Genomic DNA, 22,490 nt, shown 5'->3' on the forward strand with positions numbered 1-22,490 from the left:
TGTACACAGCTATGATTTAATTAAAAATAAAAAATTAAAAAAAAAAAGAAAGTCAAATACCAAATGTTCTCATTCATAAGTGGGAGCGAAATAGTGTATTCACCTGGACACAGAGTGTGGAATAACAGATGTTGGAGATTCGGAAGTATGGGAGGGTAGAAAAGAGGTGGGGGGCGAAAAATTACTTAATCAAGAGAAATACACTGTTCAGGTGATGGTTACACTAAAAGCTCTGACTTCACCATTGTGCCATGTAACAAAACTGCATTTGTGCCCCCTAAATTTATACAAATAATTTAAAATTTTAATAAAAGTAAAGTATTTTGATTAAAAAGTCTTAAGCAGAAGCCCAGTCTTCCCAAACATTTTCCGAATGGCAAGCTGTACATCTTTGTTCCTGAGGCTGTATACCATGGGATTCAACAATGGAGTGATGATGGTATAGGTCACTGTCACCAGCCTATCTTTACCTGATGTGTATTTGGCTGACGGCCTCAGGTAGACAAAGGAAGCACAGCCATAATGGACAGTGACCACAATGAGATGGGAAGCACAGGTGGAGAAGGCCTTTTGTTTGCCTTCAGCTGATGGGATCTTCAGGATGGTATGGACAATAAAGCCATAAGAGAAGCAGATGAAGATCAAGGGCACAACAAGCACCAGGACACCACAGATGAAGATGACCAGTTCATTGACATAGCTTTCAGCACAGGCAAGACGGATGACTGGGGAAATATCACAAAAGTAGTGGTTGACTTTGTTGGAGCCACAGAAAGGAAGGCTAAATACCAAATTTGTTCCCATCAAGGATATTAGAAAGCCACTAACAATACAAGTTGCTGCTAGTTGTCCACATATTCTCCAGCTCATGAGAAGGGGGTAGCGCAAAGGCTGGCAGATGGCAGCGTAGCGATCATAACCCATCACTCCTAGGAGCAGGCAATTGGTGACAGCAAAACCAAGGAAGAAGAACATCTGAGTGGCACAACTCACAAAAGAGAGTGTCCTGAGCACAGACAGCAGGTTGGTAAGCATCTTGGGGAGGATAACAATTGTGTAGAAAACCTCAGAGATAGAAAGCACACCTAGAAAGAAGTACATTGGTGTGTGGAGATTGCGATCCAAGTAGACAACTGAAATGATGGTGATGTTTCCACTCAAGATGACAAGATAGAGGCAGAGAAAGACCACAAAGAGGACAAGCTGCAATTCCCCCAGGCTGGAGAAACCTAGCAGTACAAACTCAGTGACAAAGGAGGAGTTAGCCATAAAGCATCAATCCCAGAGAATAAAGCCAATATGATCAGCTCCCAAGACCTTTGGAACTGAGGAATCAGGGAGAGTTCTCCTCATAAAGTAGCTAGTCAGTCTTGCTGGAATGGGAAACAGGCATGGTAGAGAAATAAGAATTATAAATCAACCAGAAATTATTCTACAGTGATATATAACCACACTGCTATTTCTCTGCCAATGATTGAGTTGGGGAACAAATTTTCACATAAGATGTATTGTCATGGGCAGAACCTGTGGCTCAGTGAATAGGGCACCGGCACCATATACCAAGGGTGGCAGGTTCAAATCCAGCCTTGTCCAAACTGCAAAAAAAAAAAAATAGGTGAGCATTGTGTCAGGCACCTGTAGTCCCAGCTACTCAGGAGGCTGAGGCAAGAGAATCACCTAAGCCCAAGAGATAGAGGTTTCTGTGAGCTGTGATGCCATGGCACTCTACTGAGGGCGACAAAATAAAACTCTGTCTCAAAAAAAAAAAAAAGTGTACAGTCATGAGCTCAAATAAAGCCTATCCTTCAGGCCCCCTCCTTGGAGACTTGTGTAATCTCCACTTAATTTTTTACTACAATAATCTCCCCATTATCCACTATTTTGCTTTCTATGGCTTCAAATACAGGAGATCAATCACAGTCCAAAACTATTACATGGAAAATTTCAGAAATGACAACATATAACTTTCAAATTGTGTGCCTTTCCATGTAGCATGACCAAATCTCAGCTATCCCACTTTGTCCTGCCCAGAGCATGAGTCATCCCTTTGTCCAGTGTTACCCATGCTCTACGTGCTACCCACTTGTTAGTCACCCAGTAACTGTTTAGGTTATGAGATTGAGCATCACGGTATGACAGTACCACAAGGCTTGTGTCCAAGTAACCCTTATTTTACATATAATGACTCCAACACACAAGATACTGAAGCTGACATAGCACGGTAATCATTCTATACTGTTGTTATTGTCAATCTCATACTGTCCCTAACTTACAAATTAAACTTTATCATTGGTACGTATGCATAGTAAAAAATACAGAAAACCTAAAAGAACATATTTAGTGTTCAGTACTAACCAGTTTCAGGCATCCATTGAAGGTCTTTGAACATATCCTCTGTAAATAAGAACAGATTACTGTAATCTAATTTGTAAAAAAAAGTCTTTATCTACCTTAATTACGATTTTAAGTGGTCATAATTTTGTCCTGATTACTAGCGCATAAATCAACTAGCAATAGCGCCAGCATCTGAAAGTTCGCTTCCCAAACACACCTGCTCGGAGTATGTTCCCCATCTAGGGAAGCATCTATTCATCTTCGTGTTGCTTGCTTTTAAATAACACAGTTCCCTTCTACAACAAATTATATACCCATTTTCCTTCAGTTGTTCATTAATACTAATTTGGTTTTTAAGTACTACTGTCTTAGAACTAGCTTTATGATTTCTCTATAAACTGTGATAGGATACTAGAACTGACATGTCCCCACAGAAATACATGGTTAGAATAATTTAGTTTCATGTCAGCATTCATTGGTCACCCATATTGTTATGTCTTACCCTTAATAAACTTGTCTTAGAGGCCAAAAGACTGCTTTTCTCAGGATGTGCCTCTGAATTCCTAACTAGGAACCCTTGGACATTTTCCCTAAGGCCTCTGACACAGTTATTATTGGTAATCAATTATATATTTTTTAATCAAAACACTCTTATCCTCCTACCTCTTGCCCAAATATGCTCCTTTACTTAAGCTGTATCTCAATAAATAGTTTCAAAAATACCCTTAGTCATCCAAACTGTAAATTCATAAGACATATTTAAAAAAAACAATCCTTCGTATTAACCTGGATGGAAGTGGAAGACATTATTCTTAGTAAAGCATCACAAGAATGGAGAAGCATGAATCCTATGTACTCAATTTTGATATGAGGACAATTAATGACAATTAAGGTTATGGGGGGGGAGGAAAAGCAGAAAGAGGGACAGAGGGAGGGGGGTGGGGCCTTGGTGTGTGTCACACTTTATGGGGGCAAGACATGATTGCAAGAGGGACTTTACCTAACAATTGCAATCAGTGTAACCTGGCTTATTGTACCCTCAATGAATCCCAAAAAATAAAAAAAAAAAAAATTTATAATCCTACACATTCAATCTATTTTTGTTCCCAAATACTTCTAGGATCCATTCCTCTTTTCTGTAAAAAATTATCTCTTGCCGGACACTAGCATTATGAATAAACTTCCTGGGTTTTTTTTTCCCCCCCACTCTGAGCTGGGGAACCCTATAAGAGCTGTCTTCCACAAAAGCAGTGGTGCTACAGGAAAAATCCTCTCACATTAACAAGCTAATTGACCCTCAGTTGTCTGTAAAATATTCTAGGTTTTCATACTTTCCCCAAATCTACCTTTTGGCTCATAATTGTCAATGTATGTACATAAGCCTTCACAAGCACTTCAGCATTGAGAAATTTTGAAAAACCAGGTCATTTTTCATACTATCTTTTAAATCTGGAAATAGTTCATGCTTTATGTTTGTTGTTGCTTTTCATTTTTTAATTTTCAGATCCTTCCTACAGATTACTAATTGCATTATACCACTTTCTCTAGGTTTTCATAGTAATCACTAAAATCATACTCACTTTGGCACTTGTACTATAAGTCTGTCTTTGACTCTACAAATTGTAACTTGACAGATACCAGAAACCACATCTCCAACTCATGCAACAGTGCCCTATATACACTAAGTTCTTGAAAACTTGAAAAATAAATGACCAATGACCTTGGATTTTCCTGTAAGTCATTTCAGAACTCTCAGGTAGATAGCATTTGATTCCAGGGACTTTCCAAATTTGTTACATTAATGTTAGTCTAGCATGTAACATTAACATTCTGCTTCAATATTGGGGAATGAAAGATCTCTCTGACATCATTTTCTGAAAGCAGAATAAAAGATCCATTAAAATTTCTGCTGTCATATTTTCATTTTGGATTATCAAATGGTCTTCTCCATTATCTTGCTAGCTAAACTTTTTGGCTTTAATTTTAAAAACACTTTTTTGAGGAGTTTGCAATTTTTTGCCAGTAATTAAATTGCTATTATTATTCCTCTTTTACTTAAATATAGATCTTCACAAATTTTTGAAATAGGACTAAGACCAAGAGATTTACTTCTATTTCTGTTTCTACATAGTTTTGAACTGCCTTATCTCTAAACTTTACACATAACGAACACACACCATGTATCTGACAAAGTCCCCACTAGCATTCTTCCTTACACATCATCTGTACTCTTCCACTTTCCTGGTATCCTTTCTTTGAGCATTTTCTCTTTTATAAGATAATTCCCTGGTATTACCAGTGATGAGGTCTATAAAGGGAGCTCAAGTTCCTGAAATAAAAGGCTACATTACTCGATAGCTACTTTATAAGCCCTCACTTCGTCAGCTATCTATTTATCTCAAATTCATCCTTGGAACTTGTATGGAAACTAAAATTTGAAATTAAAATTCATCATGGAAGTTTTTGGCTTTATTTAACCCAGCCTGAGATGCAACATAAAAATCATTGATAAATAGGAGATAGTGTCTTGAGCCTGGAAAGGAAAGTGTTACAAGTTGAGAGAGGAGCTCTAGAAAATGAGAGGGGAGAGAATGGGGGGGAGAAAAGAAAAGAAAAAAACACAGGGTGCTTGGGTAATGAAATTACCTTCTTTTTTTTTTTTCAACAAATTTTGAATTTATTAGTACAGTAATAAATTCAGTGTCACACTTTATGGGGGCAAGACATGATTGCAAGAGGGACTTTACCTAACAATTGCAATCAGTGTAACCTGGCTTATTGTACCCTCAATGAATCCCCAACAATAAAAAAAAAAAAAGAAAAAATCTTTATAAACAGATTATCAAGAAATTACCTTCTTAATAAGTGGAAATGGTGAATTGATTCTTCACCATATCCTGCTCAGCAATTCCTCATGACCTGCAGAGAAAAGCCGGTTTCCTTAAGCTGGATAAGAAAGCTGATTCTCTGTCCCCACCTACATTTATAACCTCATCTTCTAAATCTTCGTCACACAGGAATCACAATGAAATACCATTTCCTATATATGTTTTTGTGCTTCAAGACTCACTGAGAGAGAGAGAACTCTCAGCCTCTAATATCCTTTCTCCTTCATCTGTACCCCACTCATTCTTCACATTTTTAAAGTCGCCAATTATTAAAATTTATGTGTCCAGGGAAAGTTTGCTGTTCCTGTCTTAGCATACATGTATCTAATGCTCTTTCTGTCATTTAATCACAATTCCTATTTTCTTCTATTTATAACTAGGGGTAAACAGATGACCAGCTCGTGAGAAAACACAACAATTTTTAAGTTTGACCTACAAATAAATGACTCAGCTATCACTTTTATTCTCAGTAAATCAATCAAAGTATCTAAATAAATATTAATATTTAATGTTTCTTCAAATCAGAGTTCTAGAACCCTATAGAGTGCAATTTATTCCTTCTCAGACATTCCTGGACACTTCTGAGACGGTTTCTAGGGAAATTTGCCTGCAGTATCCCCACTGCCATTATGTCCCATGGTTGTGCTGCATCTTCCAGGAACTCCTTAGACCAGAATAAGAAAATGACATTACTCCACAGTAGCACCTGTTCCTTTCTCCACTAGGGGTTGCGGTATGGCTTCAATGAGTATCACCAATAATGGTTGTTCCTTTTTACATTAATCACAAGCTCAATGCCTTGATTAATTGAGACCCTCACCTCCACAGGGAGCTAATTACCACATTGTGCCCAATACTTGTCCATAATTAGCAAGTAGAACCATAGTAATACCCTATAAGAATCCACTGGCCAAAGAGGAGGCCCTTTCCAGTACACCATGAGGATTAGTTGGCTTTCTCTTACAAATTCTCCAGGGACATTGTTAGAGAGATCAAGCTTTTCCAGGTACCTTGTGCTAAAACAGATTTCAGTGAAACCATCTCCTTTGAAGTTCCCTACCTAATGCCTCTAGATTTTCATTCTCAAGTTAGAGAAAAACATTCTTCTTTGAAGCATTACACATTCCTATTTATGAAAGCTAGAAGAGAAGAAGAAAGATGTGAGGAACAGAATGCAGAATATTAGAATGTCAGAGGCAACACGAGTCTTTCTGACACATAAGAAACTGGTTTGTTCTGGAATATAATGTGAGTTTGTCTGGTAAATATTTGTTGAGTAAGTAAATAAAGTTTGGGTTATAGAGGAAAGTGTGACAGTGTCATGGTGTGAGTTTTAGTGGAGCCCATCAGCCTTCTCTTTGTTTCAGGTTGTATATTGATTCTTTCTGACAGTGATTTCCCACACCTGATCTGCAAATGGGCAGATGTTGGACACTCACAGATGCCTCTCTGAGGGCGCACATGAGCTGCTCCTGGATCAGTCACGTCAGAGATGCTGCAGGGGTGGGGAAGTGGGGAAAAGACAAAGTTATTAACTAAGAACTCGTTGGTGGCTTTTTCGTCTTCAGTTATATTAGAGATTGGGACAATGGCTGGATCTTCAAGAAATATTTTGTAAGGAGATTTACCCACAGACTTTATCTTCCTTCTTTTCGTACAGAAGATTAAAGACATCCACACATATGTTTTATATTTCTCACCTGGAGAGATAGTATAGATGTCCTTTTCTCTTAAGTCTAGATAGGTCAGTTACTATTTCTTGGACAATAGATTATATTAAGAGTGATGCTGTATCAGTTTATAAACCCTGATCTATAAAGCCTGGAAGCTGCTACTTGCTGTACCTTAGAATGCCCACATTTGAACATGCCTCAAGAAATCTGAAGAAGCCTTTGATGAATCCATGAGGTAAGAAACCAAGGTCAATGGCCCATGGCCCCCACTGAGCAACAACCAATAGCAAACATAAACAAACCAGCTACACAAGTGAGCAATCTTAAGGGAATTCTTCAGCCCAGATGAATCATTCAAGCTGAACCCACATAAACCAGATACAAACTGTCTCTACTGAGCCCTGCCAAAATTTCAGGTTCTTGTACAAAATTACTAATTATTATTAATTGAAGCAACTAAAGTTCTGGATAGTTTATTTTACAGCAATAAATAATGAGAACAGAATTTGGTGCCCAAAAGCAAGGTGCTAGTGTAACCAAAACTAAAAGCATTTGCCATTTATTTTGGACTTGGTGGTATGAAGAATCTGAAAGGGTTTAAGGAGTTTATTAATGAAAGGTGGAAGGACCATGAAGCCACTGTTGGTACAGGTTCAGAGACCAGATTGGAAAATGCTATTTGAGTTGGGTAAAACAGAGATAACTTATTATCTATTTGGGGGAAGTTTGGCATTAGTCACCTGCTATAGCCTGACTGGATCCAGGGGCTATCAAGAAACTATTGCCTCAGAATAAACATCTTAAGATATTTCTTAAGCACTGAGAAACACCTTAGGCCACTTACTCTTGAATCATGCTATGAGAAAGTCCGAGGAACTTCATGAAAAGGGCCACATGGAGAGGAATTGACCATCACAGGCTACAGTCTTAACTCAGCTGTGGGCCATAAGCCAGCACCATCTTGTCAACCATGTGAGTGAACCATCTTGGATGCAGGTCCTTCAATCCTAGTTGAGCACCCCAGTTGACATTGTATGAAGCAGAGATAAGCCACCCTCATAAACCCTCCCCAATTTGGATAAATATAAGAAAAATGAATGATTTTTATTGTTTTAAATTATTAAAGTTTGGGGTACATAAATATTGTAATACTTTCATATGTTCTACTTAGCTAAGCAGAGCAGTCAATTATTAAAGTTAAGAGACATTTATTCATCAACTACTGAGTGTTGCTTACTGAGGGGGTGTAAATGACATCAAGAGGATGTCATGATGCAATATGTGACCAACCTTGAAGAGCTGTCTTTCCCATTGATGACTATCTGGTAGGGAAAATAAAATGTGGACATCAAATGAGGACAATCACCTCAATTGATCAGAGCTCATTCAGCGGTGTAATGAAGCTTAAATTGCTGTGATGTTTTGAAGAATGGAAATCAGGAAATATTTCATGTAACAGGTGAAAATGGAAGAGGGATTTAGAGGTTGACAGAGTTACTTATTGGACAAAAGGTTATGGTCCTTTCAAATAGAAATTCTTTGGTTCCTAGGCCAGCACAAGACCATTCTCCATGGGGATCTCACATAACAGTCCCTAAATGGGAAGATTTCATGTCCAATATGACAAATTCAGGTTTTTTCCACCATCTTTTATTTAATGGTGGCTGTAGTATGATAATGGCCAATGTGACCATTCTTCTATCACTGCAAATTATGTTTCTGTAGAGATATTTTTCTATTAATTATTTATCAGAATCTTTTTTAAAAGATAATTTCAATTCTTCCATGTTTCTATTAATACAAAAAGGAACTCAAGATACCCATACATCAAAAGAATAATAGGAAATTACATCTGTAAAGATAGAAAAAATAACTAAAAACCATATTAATTAATACCTGCATGCTGCAGAAAATGTTCTATACACATACATTACTGCTGAACATTATACTCAGCCACTTTTTATGAAAGTTGATCAAAGTGTTATGCTTAAAGTCTATTGCTAGAGCTTCCAGCTTAAATTCCATTGTCTTCTCTAGCATAGGGTTTGGGTTTCCTGATGTCTACATATTCTCCAATTGGAAACTTTGAATTCTAGCCTAAACAATGGATCCTCCTAAGTTTTTAAGTTAGTATGACATAAAATGGCACTACTCTAGCTAATTGTATGTGCTGTCTTGATCAGGATAGCTTCTCTGTTTATGCCATGATAAGCTTTTATGAAATTCAGTATTGAAAGGAAAGTTAAATCCATTCATTAAGGAGATGTAGAAGGTAGCAGCAGGGATGCAAGTTACTTTCTCCTGCCATTATAATTAAATGCTAAAGCATGTAAAATCTGTGCCATGAAGAGATATACAACCTTTCAAACAGATAAAAAACAAAACATTGTGGCAAAATGTTAAAAGGGGGAAAGACAGCAATAAAGTGGTAAAAAATGAGTTAAGTGGTTTACATGAGTTTGGCTAAAATCATGGCCTCTCATGAACTGGGTCCATGAATGCTTGGAGATACACTGAAAACTCCTTAAATTGTAATTGAGTATCTTCCCCATATACATATATGACAAGGACAATTTCACACATTGGGTATATGGCTTCAAACAGATTCTTTAAAGAAGTGCATGTTGCAATGTGTGACCTAGTGTGATCATCCACGGCTATTCTACTGTCCAGGCCAACTATTTGACTATACAACTAGTAACTTTCTGAATTCAATATTTACAAATAAGCCCTATAATAACACTTTATTCTATAGATGTAAGCATTCCACATTGTATATCAAATCAGCACATTGTACCCCATAAATGCATTAATGTACACAGTTATGATTTAATTAAAAAAAGAAAAGGAAAGGAAAAACAGGTAGTAGTGTCATGTGATATAAAAAAGTGAGCGTTTCTGTCTTAGTTTCAATTGGGGCACAAGAGCTGAGGGAAGAGAATGCATTCACCACTCTCAAAAATGAAATACGTTGAGAACAGAAAGGGGAGAAGGAATATAGTCTTTGGAGCAAGCTATTAGACTACCTGATGTTTTGTCTTCTCCAAGAGCAGGGAGCTACTTCAGGACTGATATTTCTTTCCTAGAGATAAAGGCACAGAGTGAACTGATAACTAAGATAACCTGAGAAAATGAATGTAGGAGTCTAAGACAGCAGAGCATAGAGAAAGACTCTAGATGGCGAGGATGCTCAACATTTTATTTTGGATCAGATATTAGCCATTTGGGAGAAATCATCATTCTGGAATCAATTGAAAAAGGACTTTGTCCAACAAGACCTCTAGATGACATATGACCCAGAAAAGCATTGAACTCTCAGAATTAAGAGGCAAATTCACAAGCTGTCAGCCAGAGGCAGCTTCAACCATATCACAAGAAATGTGGTAGCTCCCTATACGGAATTGCTCTAACATTCAGGAAAGCTCCTCACATGAGACAGTGTCAGTGTGCAACACCTGCAAAGCCCTGAGACCACCATTACCAATGCATGATAGGTAAGAAGTTTCTCCCACATGTGCCTCCCATCACAATGCAATACTTGAAGGTTCAGTTACTGAAATAAGTGGAGAGAGAAGTGGTTGTTGAAAGATCTAATACATAAGTCAACCTCTCTCAGCGCCAATGTAGGCTTCCTGATGCAAAGATCAGTATTTAAGGTAGGCAGAAATTTTTGGCTTTTAAGGAAATTTAGACTTTTAGTTATTACAGTAGACTGGACATTTAAATTTGTGAGCTCAGCTGAAATTCTGAGAAGCTGAAAAACATTAGTCTGCAGACTGGATTTAAAGAAGTTGTGAAGAGAAAAGTATATTTTATGACAAGCATCTTAAAGAGTCTTAGTACAACATGCATGTGGCAAAAGAAGGCATTATTTATTATGGAAATTAAAATATAATAACATTTCAGTCGTATAGTAAAGATCCTTTTTTGCCCAACATTTTTCTGAGAGCAAGCTGGACATCCTTGTTTCTGAGGCTATATACCATGGGATTTAGCAGTGGAGTGACAATGGTGTATGTCACTGTTACCAGCCTGTCCTTGTTGGATACATAGTTTGCTGAAGGCCTTAGGTAAATGAAGGAAGCACAGCCATAGTGAACAATAACAACAGTGAGGTGAGAGGCACAAGTGGAAAAGGCTTTCCTTCTGCCCTCCACTGAGGGAATCTTCAGGATAGTTCTCAGAATGCAGAGATAAGAAACACAGATAAAGAAAAAGGGAACCACAAGTACAAGAACCCCACAGATAAATATGACAAATTCATTGACATCTGTATTGGTACAAGCCAGACGTATGACTGGTGAGATGTCACAGAAGTAATGATTGACCTTGTTGGCGCTACAGAAAGGGAGGCTGAAAACTAAATTTACTACAGTAAGGGAGGCCAAGAAGCCTCCAATCCCACAGGCAGATGCCAGTTTTCCACACATCTGCCAGTTCATAAGAATGGGATAATGCAGAGGACGACAGATGGCAGCATAGCGATCATACCCCATCACACCCAATAGCAGGCAGTTGGTGATAGCAAAACCAAGGAAGAAGAACATTTGAATGGCACAACAGGTAAAGGAGATTGTCCTGGCCACAGAAAGTAGATTGATGAGCATCTTGGGCAGGATAACAAAGGTGTAGAAGGTCTCAGATGTTGAGAGGATGCCCAGGAAGAAGTACATGGGTGTGTGGAGGCTTTGATCCAGGCGGATGACACTGACAATAGTGACATTGCCACTGAGAATAACTAGATACAGAAAAAGAAAAACCACAAAGAGGGGAAGCTGAATTTCACCAAGGCTTGAAAATCCCAGCAGCAGAAACTCAGCGACCATGGTAAAATTTTCTTCCAAGACCTGTGGAGAAGAGCGGAAGAAGTAAACATATACGTTAACACGGATGTAAAAATCTGGGATATGAAAACCTGTGTTCCTTTCTGGAGGCACCAGGGATGACTCTTGCCTTGTACTTACCTTTCCCAGTTTCTTCTCACATTGATTGATTCATGGTCCCCTTCTTGTATCAAAAACATTACATCTCTTTCTTTGACTTTCTGATTCTCTCTTCCACTTTTAAGAATCCTTGCAATGACATTGGACCTACCAGAAAACTGCCGGGAATCTCCATATTTTAAGGTCGGATAATTCCATCTGCAATCTTAATTCCAACCCTTTCCATGTGATCTAACATATTTTCAAGTTCCAAGGATTAAAATGTGGACATCTTTGAAGGTTCATTATTTTTCCTGCTTCAACTAGCAGTAGACAATCCAAAAATGATATTAAGAAAATTCCATTTGCAGTAGCATAAAAAATATCTAACAGCAAACTTAACAAAATAAGTATAAGACACACACAGAAAACCATACCAAACGTGGTTGAGAGAAATTATGAAAGATTTGAATCAATGAAGAATAACCATGTTTATAAGTTGAATGGCTTAATAAAATCAAGAGGTAATTCTGCCCAGATTGATCTATATAATCAATTCTAATTCCTATAAATACCACCAGGCTTTTCTTGTAATAATTGTTAAGATAATCATAAAATGTACACAGAAAGAAATTGGAAATTAAAAAACAAAAGGAACAAAGATGGAGGATTTATACCTGCTGATTTAAAAGCTTACTCTAAAGGCACAATCATCAAGACAGTATGATATGGGAACAGAGCTACTAGGTCAATAGACAAATTGAGAGTCCATAAATTAAACACTTGAAAATGAACCATTATAAAAATAAAGAGGCATACCACAAATAGAAACAACATATTTGCAAATCATATATCTAATAAGAGATTTGTATCCAAAATAAATAAATAACTCTTACAATTAAGTAAGCAAGTGTAATACCCTAGCTGGAAAAAATCAGCAAATAATTCAAATAGACATTTCACAAAGTATATAAATAGATAATAAGCATTTGAAAAGATGCTTAATAACATTAGCCATTAGAGAAATATAAATGAAAACCATGAGGAAATGACTATTTCCATGCAACTTAAAAGTTTGAAACCAAAAGCTGCTGGTGAAAATGTGGAAAACTTGAGATTCTCACATATTGCTGATGGAAATGTAAAATTATACAATCACTTTGGAAAATGGTTTAGCCATTATTTAAAATTATTTATAACATGGCCCAGCAATTTCATCTCTAAAATTCTACTAAAGAGAAGTGACTACTATCCAAGCAAGACTGAATATTGTGAATATTTGTAGTAGCATTACTTATCATAGCCAAAAAAGGAAATTATGCAAATGTGTATCAAATTATAAATGGATAAATGAAATTTGCTATAGCTATAAAATTAAACACCATGCAGCAATAAAAAGAAATGAAGTACTGCTACATACTACACCATAAATTGTCTTCAAAAACATTATGTCAAGTAAACATGGCCAAATGCAAATGACTATACATTGCAAATTTTATTTATAGAAAAGGTCCAGAAAAAGAAAACTTAAAAAGGGAGAAACATGTTAGTTCTAACATTGGAATGAGGGCATACAGGAGGGCCTATATGAATGAGGGCCACAAAGAAGCAAATGGTGTCTTTTGAGGATGACTAAATATTCTAAAACTGAATGTGGGGATGGTAACACAACTCCATCAATTAACAAATCAAAATGGATGAATTCTGTGGTACATTAAACTTTTTTTTTTAAGTTTTGAGGGAGAAACTTACATGTATATACACAAGTGATATATATCCTACAATCCCATTACTGGGCATCTACTCAGAAGAAAAAAATCCTATTATCATAGGAACATTTGCAGCTCAATTTACAGTTGCCAAAAGGTGGAAACAGCCTAAATGCCCATGAACTCAGTAACGGATTAACAAGTTGTGGTATATGTATGCCATGGAATACTATTCAGCCATTAAAAAAGATGGAGACTTTATATCTTTTGTATTAATCTGGATTGAGTTCGAACACATTCTTCTTAGTGAAGCATCACAAGAATGGAGAAGCAAGAATCCAATGTACTCAATTCTAATATAAAGACAATAGATAATCTAATGTAAGGGGGGATAGGAAAATGAGGGAGTGGGGAGAGGGGAGGAGGGAGTGGAATAGGGAGTTACGGTGTATGAAACATCTCTTGGGGGCGGGACACAACTACTTTGTGCCCCAAAATCTACTTTAAAGTGCACTAGAAGTGAAAAAGAGGGAATTTACCTAACAACCACAATCAGTGTAACCTAATTCTTTGTACCCTCAATGAATCCCAAATAATAAAAAAAAAAAAATTAGCCAAACTGAAAATAACAAAAAAAAAGTCAAATCAAAGCATATCCTCATCAAACTATTATATTTAAAAATAAGAAAAATTATCTATGCCTTTGAGCACTGATCACTAAAATGTTTTAATTTTCTCTTTAGAAAATCATATGGAAGTCACATTTTTTAGAAGCTCTTCTACCTGATAATTTTCAACTATAACCCTTATGTATCTTAAATATTTATCTTAAATAAAAAAATAAAATAAAATACTACTAAATAATTATTAAGCCAAAGGGGAAAATGCAACATAAAATTTAATATTGATAAGTTCTAGAATATAATGTCAGTTGTATTCTACATATTAAAATGTAAATAATAATTTGTGTATAATAAAATATTTATTTACAATAAAAACACAATCAGGAATATTAAAAAGCAAACAACAAATGAAAATTACCAAAAATATTCTTAAAATGTTAACATTAATAAAAACTTATTACAAACTGATGGAGAAAATAACAAACTCTAAAGAATAAAACAGTTATAAGAATACAGTTTTTCAAACAGAAATAAAAAGGATTAAACATATCAAAATGTACTTTAAAGTACACTGCCAGTGAAACTTAAACTGAGACATCATTTACACTCATCAAATTAGCAATAGTGACATGGGGTATGTGACAAGCAACAAAAATATTTAGTAACAGAATTATAAATGGGTTATAAATGTATGCAAAGAAATTTAGCAAAATGTATGAAGAGTCTTGAATATATTCAAGAATATATTGTTCAAATGATGCTATTTTTAAAAAAATTTACCCTACTAAAACAGACTAGTATATAAAGTTATATTTATAGTAGGGAAATTTGGAAGTTATAATATAAACTAGTAGTATTAGGTTTAAGAAACGCAGTATTATTGTGTAGTGAATGAGAACACAGAATCTGGAGACTGATAACTTGGATTTGGGTCCCAGTGCTTCTGTTGGGCAGCTGTGTGACCTTGGACAATTTATTTAACCTCCCTGTATTTTATCATTTTCTCATCTAGGAAATGGATTGTCATAAGTATTAAGTGTATTGATTTATGTAAGTACTGAGAGCAGCACCTGCTACATAGAAAGTTATCTCCTGTGGTATTGTTTTCTTTGCTATTGTTTTTCTTGTTGGCCTCTTTCTCATGTAGACAAATCTGCCATTCTAAGACAGTGATTTTGAAGCTTTATGCTTATACCATGACTGGGGTCATAGAGATCAATTGCATGGTCAATACCAGCAATTTTAAAATCCAAACAGAGCAGAGGTAAGAAGCAGAGAAGATTAGTGCAAAGTACACACAGTCTGAACAGCCCTCACTTAAAATAAGTCTTTTATTTCATTTCTGTAGCAGCTCATGTACATGATACTGAGTGACGATTTTACCTCTTTGTCTTACGGATAGAGCTCTGAATATAGAATACAACTCAAAAGTCTGACCAACTGATGAAGATGAAGTTTCTTTACCTCTTCAGCCTCCCTGATTCCCATATCTGCTGTTTTTGACACTCTTGATTCTTCTCTAGAAGCAGAACTACAGATTCTTAAGAGAATCAGTGTTTCTGAAAAGAAAAATGAATATACCAAGGCATTCTTTAATTTTGATATTGTTTGCTGATTCCTCTCTCATACTCTGGCCTGAAAGAAGAGATTATACAAATTCATTCAAGAAAGGAAGCTCTAATTTTCTTTTTTTTTTTTCTTTTCTTGTTTTCTTCCTTTTAACCTGGGAAGAGCAATTGGAGAGATTATGTGGGCAGCAGAGATTAGGGACCTGAGAATGGAAAGCATGATGTTATGGGCACAGAGAACAGCTTGGAGAAGAGAGAAGATGACAGGAGAAAAAATAAAAAGTGTATGTTGAAACGGTTCAACTGGGAAGAAGCAGAAATCTCAAAGACATTAATGTTTACATGTAAGCAAGTTCCTCCTTACTCAAAACCCCATAATGATTCCTGCAAACTTTATAAAATTCCAAGTTCTTTAGTAAAAGAAAAGAAGGGGGGGTAATAAGAGGAGGGGAAGGAAGGAAAAGGAGCTGATAATTTGGTTTCTTATGACACTACAAACTCATTTCTTATAACTCCCAGATTTTATCTCAATTTTTAATATATGGAACTTCATGTAGTATGGTGAACACACAGTGAGCCATATCATGTGACAATACCTTTGTCTGTAGTTAGGCAGATCCTGTGGTCTTTCTAATCATTTTCTGTCAAGTCAGGTTCCCAAGCACTCTTTCAATTTAACAAATATTTACTGGTTACATTCTAAGTCCTAACACTCCATTAGATGTTTGGGATACATCAGTGAACAAAATAAAAACCCTGCCCTTGTGAAACATTCATTCTAGAAGTCCTCACATTTGAAACTTAATAATTCTAGGCAATAATCTTTCTTGTTTAGTACAATTCGAAAATTTAGAAGGAAAAGACCATGTTATTAAATTGACAAAAGTTTACATACCAGGAACTATGTATTTATATACATCTCTCTAACCCTAACAGCATTAGAGTTTCTAGTAATAGTAAATATTCAAAAATCTATGTAGTAAAATCAGCGATTAATCAAATTAATACATGAATAAGTCCATGCAACTGATGTATAGGTATTTCTCATATAGCAGGTAAAGACACTGCTAATGAGCAAAGAAGATGGATAAAGATTTTTGTCGTGAAGAAAGCACTACAGATGCAGTAGAAAGGTATGACTTCACATCCTTGTTGAAGTATTTTCCTTGGGCAAATAATCCTCCTGAATTTTAGTTTTTTCTTCTGAAATTTGGGATATTATAAAGATTAATAGACAGCATAAGTAAAAACTGTAGCCCAGATTTGAACACAAGAAGCCCTATTTCTTATCCCTCCCTCCCTTCTTCCTTCCTTCCTTCCTTTCTTCTTAATATTGATGCTAGGGATAGCTCCTATGACCATTCTGCAATATCTCTAATGGTGTTTTTTCCTATCCTTAAGACCTCAACCTTAGACACAATCTCCCTATTAAGCTACTTTTCTTATAACCACCCTGCAGCCCTTCCCTGTCATGTATTTTTTATAGATCCAAGTCTAAGAAAATACCAATAATTTCTGAATATAACATAAGATATAGGTATAACTAGCTATCATCTTTGAAATGGCATAAATTTTTTAAGACATCTACGTATATAAAATAAAGACAAAAGTCCCACTGTGAATAAGTTTCACATGCCCCAAATTACTAATTCTAGGGCAAAGAGGAATGCAGTTATTTTCTAACCATGGTCCAAGCCATTTAAGAAAATGTCTCTGTAATTTGCCACATCTAAAGCATTTCTGGTCTATTACACATCTTCGGTTCTCTTAAAAATTTTCAAGCCAACAGCAAAAGTCTTACCATTGTGTTCCCCAGAACGGTGGTCCTTATAACTCTCTACATTGCTTGGCCCAGCCACAACTCTAATGAATGTAATTAATGAAGTTTTGTTTCTGGATATCAGCATCTAAGTCAATGCCCTCCTTGGTAATTTTACTAGCTAGCACCCTCGGGAGTCATGCCCACATTGCTTCTGATGCATTCTGCTTTCTCTCAATTAGCAGCTATGATCCAAGGGGAAAACACTCCTCCAGGCTCTTTTGCCAAATCAATAAACCATACAATAGACTTGTGGAATTAGTTGGTGTCCTATTTCAGATTATCTAGTAAGAGGACTCATCAGAAATCTGAAGACTACTGGACGCCACCAAGAGGAAAGCCCTGGTAGCCTCTTCCCATGGGCTTTCTCCTGGGGTTCCTGACTTTCACTCTTTTTTTGCAAACAGGAATGTCCTGCACTCTTTTTCACTGATGAACTCTACCTTCTCTCTTCAAGGGGAGAGATAGTTTTTGAAAAATGGCAGATCAATGGACTGATAGGTTACTATAGATCCAGCAGTGATAGCAGCAAGGAGCAAGTCGGGGAGATGTGACAGAGCCCAAAGAAATCACTGATGTCGTTATTTATTCCAGAGTATATACTTACTTCCTAGTTTCTTCCATGACCTGTGGCATAGTCATGAAATAGGAACTCAAATAAGTAATAGTTCCCACCTTAAGAAATGAACCTCCAAAGGAGGAGACAGAGAAGGCAACTCACTGCAGTATGCCATGATGCGGATTATGAAGGGGCACGAACTGCAGTCAGCCGTCATGGAGGATTATAAGGGGGAGATGCAGGTGGCATCGTGCCAGCAGAGAGCAAATAAATGTGAATTAGATCATAGAGGTCAATAACTTCCTAGAGAAGTTTATGCCTAAGTGAAAATTGGAAATCTGAGTAGAGGGTAGGCAAATAATAATAAAGATAAATATCAGTAAAATAGTACATATAAAGGTAAAAAAGCATGAAAAAAATACGTGTCATCATTTGAAACAGCAGGTACTTTGGTAGGAACTTTAATTTAAAGAATGAAAATTTACCTTCAAATCTGTTTGGGAGGCATTGAAGGAATGTAAACTGGGACATTATCTGATGATATTTTTATGTTAGAAAGATGATGATGATCAATATTTAAATAATGTGAAATATATGTAAGACACTCTTGTTGCTGTCCACTGGCCTAGTCAGAGACACAGAGGCAGACACTGCAGACAAAATGAATGATTTATTAAGGGATGGCTGGTGCTGGCTCAGGCACAGCAGCAAATGGCTGTTCTTATTCACATTCTTATATATCCAAAATCATCAGATAGAAATAATCTAAGAACAAGGAAGACAAAAGGTAAAGATGCCTTATCAGAGTTAATCCAGTAAAGTACGTACATACCTTTCTAAACCAAGAATATCTTGTTTAGAGATAAACAATGGAGATGAACACAAAGGGCGGGGTTGTGTCTTCTGTATGCCTACGTCTATATATGATTAACTGAAAGTTTTTGTGTAAATAGAGATAGGGGATTAAGTGCAACAGTCCATGGCCCGAGGCAGATGCTCTGTCTCCAGCTACAGCCTGGCGAGAGCCCTCCAGGGTATTCTTTCCTTAAAGGCGTGACTGCCTGCATTTTTCAGCAAAGCTGCTTACGTGAGCTGGGGGAGAATATCCCCAAAACTCACATCTAGCCCAAGTACTGGAAATGTCCCTTCTCGGGGTCTCGTAACTTCAAGGAGCACAAATAAGACTGATTCACCTACAAGGGTGCAGTGGACTGTGATCCTTCACACTCTTCTAAGTGTTTTGCATATGTTATCTTATTTAATCTTCCCAATGTCCTCCAGGAGATCACCAGGATAGCTAAATGGTAGAAAGGAGGGCTTTACTGGTGATAGCAATTTGTAAACTGGAAAGAGATAGTCTCTAGCTAGGACTAAAGATGCACTGTCTTTGTAAAAGGAAAGGGAAGGTGGGGTATGGTGGCTCACGTGTGTAATCCTAGCACTCTGGGAGGCTGAGGTGAGTGGATTGACTGAGCTCAGGAATTCGAGGCCAGCATGAGAGAGACACCCCGTCACTACTGAAAAAATAGAAAAATTAGCCAGGCATTATGTTGGGCACCTGTATTCCCAGCTACTTGGGAGGCTGAGGCAAGAGAATCTCTTGAGCCCAAGAGTTTAAGGTTGCAAGGAGTTATGATGATAACACAAGCACTCTACCCAGGGTGATAGAATGAGACTATTATTTCCAAAAAAAAGAGAGAGAGAGAGAGAAAGAAAAGAGAAAGGGCAGGTTGGTTTTTACGCCTCACAGGTCCTGTATCATATAATAGAGTCACACATTTTAAGCATTTGGGGGGAAAGCCATACATATTTAAGAGAGTTGAGTACATGTGCCAAGGGTAAGTTTATATATAATATACATCCCATATTCACTTTGGGGTGGAGTGTGAGCATTCAAATTAGGTAAAATGTGGCTATTTACGTCAAATGGTAGACTATTAGACCCAAAGGAAGTATGTGTTGCAGTTTCTATAAGCTGGCAGAAACAGGTTGAAGGTCTGCAATTGTTTATCAGGCCAGAATGTTTTTAAGGCCTGTCCTCTGTCTACTTTACTACTCAGGTCATCACAACAACCCTCAGACCTCTCTGGCAACACCATGAAAAATTGTACCTGAAATTGTTAGAATAATTCAAAGGACTGATGGAACTGGGAAGATGTAGAGGCAATGTGACTAAGGAAATGTTAGCCAGTAGAATCTACAGGATTTAGTATCTGACTTAATGTGTGGTGTGAGAGTTTAAAAAAAAAGTGGTGAAGATGGGGCGGTGCCTGTGGCTCAGTCGGTAAGGCGCCAGCCCCATATACCGAGGGTGGTGGGTTCAAACCCGGCCCCGGCCAAACTGCAACCAAAAAATAGCCGGGCGTTGTGGTGGGCACCTGTAGTCCCAGCTACTCGGGAGGCTGAGGCAAGAGAATCGCTTAAGCCCAGGAGTTGGAGGTTGCTGTGAGTTGTGTGAGGCCATGGCACTCTACCGAGGGCCATAAAGTGAAACTCTGTCTCTACAAAAAAAAAAAAAAAAAAAGTGGTGAAGATGACTTCCATGTGTTTCCTTGGCTGCCTGGATGGCTAGAGTTAACATTCAGCAAGTGGGGCATGAAGATGGCAGCTTCAGGGCAGAAAAATGGCAGTACAGGCATGACCATTCATAAGACAAACGTCTCTGCCATGCCTGACAGTGTACAAAGAACAGGGTCAACAAGGTTGCATCTAATATATAAATCTATGCTGTCAGGAAATTCAAATTCATTGCGGAAAGATACAAGATAAAGTAGTAGTACCCCAAAAGCACAGGCAATGAAAGCAAAAGTAGACAAATGGGATTACATTAAGAAAAAAGCTTCTTCATAGCAAAGGAAACAATGAAAAAAGAGAGAGAGAGAGAGACAACCTACAGAAAAAAGAGAGAGAGAGACAACCTACGGATTGGTAGTGGAACTCAAAGATTCAACAGTAAAATAACTCAATAAAAAGTGAGCAATTTCTCTTTTGAGATAGTATAGGCATTTCTCAAATGAAAATATACAAATGGCCAACAGGTATAAAATTGTGGTATATGTATGCCATGGAATATTATGCAGCCTTAAAAAAGATGGAGGCTTTACCTCTTTTATATTTACATGGATGGAGCTGGAACATATTGTTCTTAGTAAAATATCTCAAGAATGGAAGAAAAGCATCCAATGTACTCAGTACTATTATGAAACCAATTTATAATCACTCATACTTTCACAAGAAAGATAAATCACAACTATAGCTCAAGATGATGGAGGGAAGAAGAGGGTGATAGGAAGGGAGGGGAGAGATTTTATGGAAGGAGGTTAAATGGTAGGACCATTCCTGTGGTTCATATTGCAACGGTACATGTCAAATCTATTAAGTATAGAGTATAAATGTCTTACACAATAATTAAGTAATGAGGTGAAGGCTATATTAACTAGTTTGATGTAAGAATTCCTAATTGTATTTAAAATCAGCACATTGTACCCCATAAAGGCATCAATGTATACATGATCTATGTGTTTACGACTTAATAAAAAAAGTGCTCAACATCATTAATTATCAAGAAAGCGCAAATCAAAACCACAAAGATCTATTACTTCATACTGGCTACTAAAAAAGACAAAAAATGATAACTGTTGGCAAAGATGTGGAGAAAAGGAAACTCTTGCACACTGTTGATAGAATGTAAATAATACAACCATATGGAAAACATCATGGCAGCTCCTCAAAAAACTAAAAACAGAACTCCCACATATAATCCAGCAATCTCACTACTTGGCATTTATCAAAGAAAAACATGAAATCATATATTGAAGAGATATCTCATGTTTATTGCACGAGAACCATTATTTACAAATAGCCAAGATGTGGAACCCACTTAAGTGACCATCAGTGGATGAATAAAGAAAACATGGGATATATACCCAATGAAATATTATTCTACCTTTAATAAAAAAGAAGACAATCCTGTGATTTGCAGTAATGTGATGAACATGGAGGACATTACTTTAAGTGAAATAAGCCAGGCACAGAAATACATATTCTGTATCTTCTCACTCATATGTGAAATCTTAGAGTCAAGCTCAAAAGCAGAGAGTGGCTACCAGAGGCCATGGGGTGGGGTGGGGTGGGGATGTTGGTCAAAGAGTTCAAAATGTTGGTCAGATAGCAGGAAAAGTTTTAAAATATCTATTGTATGTTATGGTAACTACAGTTAATAACAAAGTATTGCATTTTTGAAAATTGCTAAAAGAATAGATGTTAAGTGTTTTCATGAAAAACAAATAAGTATTTGAGGTAATGCATAGGTTAATAAGCTTTATTTATCCTTTCTATGATATATCATATATATATATATATCAAGAAGTCTTGTTGTGCACTGTAAATATATAT

The 22,490-nt window shown here is 36.8% G+C and overlaps 2 protein-coding genes across 2 annotated transcripts; both read right to left on the reverse strand.

Annotated features, from left to right (window-relative positions):
• Window positions 1-327: 327 nt before the first annotated feature.
• Window positions 328-1,269, reverse strand: LOC128596481 (olfactory receptor 10R2-like). Its single transcript, XM_053606098.1, has one exon. The coding sequence runs from the start codon at window positions 1,267-1,269 to the stop codon at window positions 328-330; it is 942 nt and encodes a 313-aa protein (XP_053462073.1).
• Window positions 1,270-10,746: 9,477 nt separating this feature from the next.
• Window positions 10,747-18,270, reverse strand: LOC128596482 (olfactory receptor 10R2). Its single transcript, XM_053606099.1, has 3 exons — window positions 18,226-18,270; window positions 17,519-17,554; window positions 10,747-11,742 (listed from the first exon to the last, which is right to left on the reverse strand). Exons 1-3 carry the CDS (start codon window positions 18,268-18,270, stop codon window positions 10,798-10,800), a joined length of 1,026 nt encoding a protein of 341 aa, XP_053462074.1. The 3' UTR covers window positions 10,747-10,797.
• Between the last annotated feature and the right edge of the window lie 4,220 nt (window positions 18,271-22,490).

This window comes from Nycticebus coucang, chromosome 10 (assembly GCF_027406575.1).
Source record: "Nycticebus coucang isolate mNycCou1 chromosome 10, mNycCou1.pri, whole genome shotgun sequence".
Lineage (NCBI taxonomy): Eukaryota > Metazoa > Chordata > Mammalia > Primates > Lorisidae > Nycticebus > Nycticebus coucang.

Bases quoted from the DNA above. Each gene is read 5' to 3' on its own strand.
- LOC128596481 (XM_053606098.1), bottom strand. From the start codon at position 1,269: ATGGCTAACTCCTCCTTTGTCACTGAGTTTGTACTGCTAGGTTTCTCC.
- LOC128596482 (XM_053606099.1), bottom strand. From the start codon at position 18,270: ATGGCATACTGCAGTGAGTTGCCTTCTCTGTCTCCTCCTTTGGAG. The intron at 17,555-18,225 runs GTTCATTTCTTA...CAAGCAATGTAG, and splicing joins CTCTGTCTCCTCCTTTGGAG to AGAGTTATAAGGACCACCGT. The intron at 11,743-17,518 runs GTAAGACTTTTG...TCTTCTCCACAG, and splicing joins CCGTTCTGGGGAACACAATG to GTCTTGGAAGAAAATTTTAC.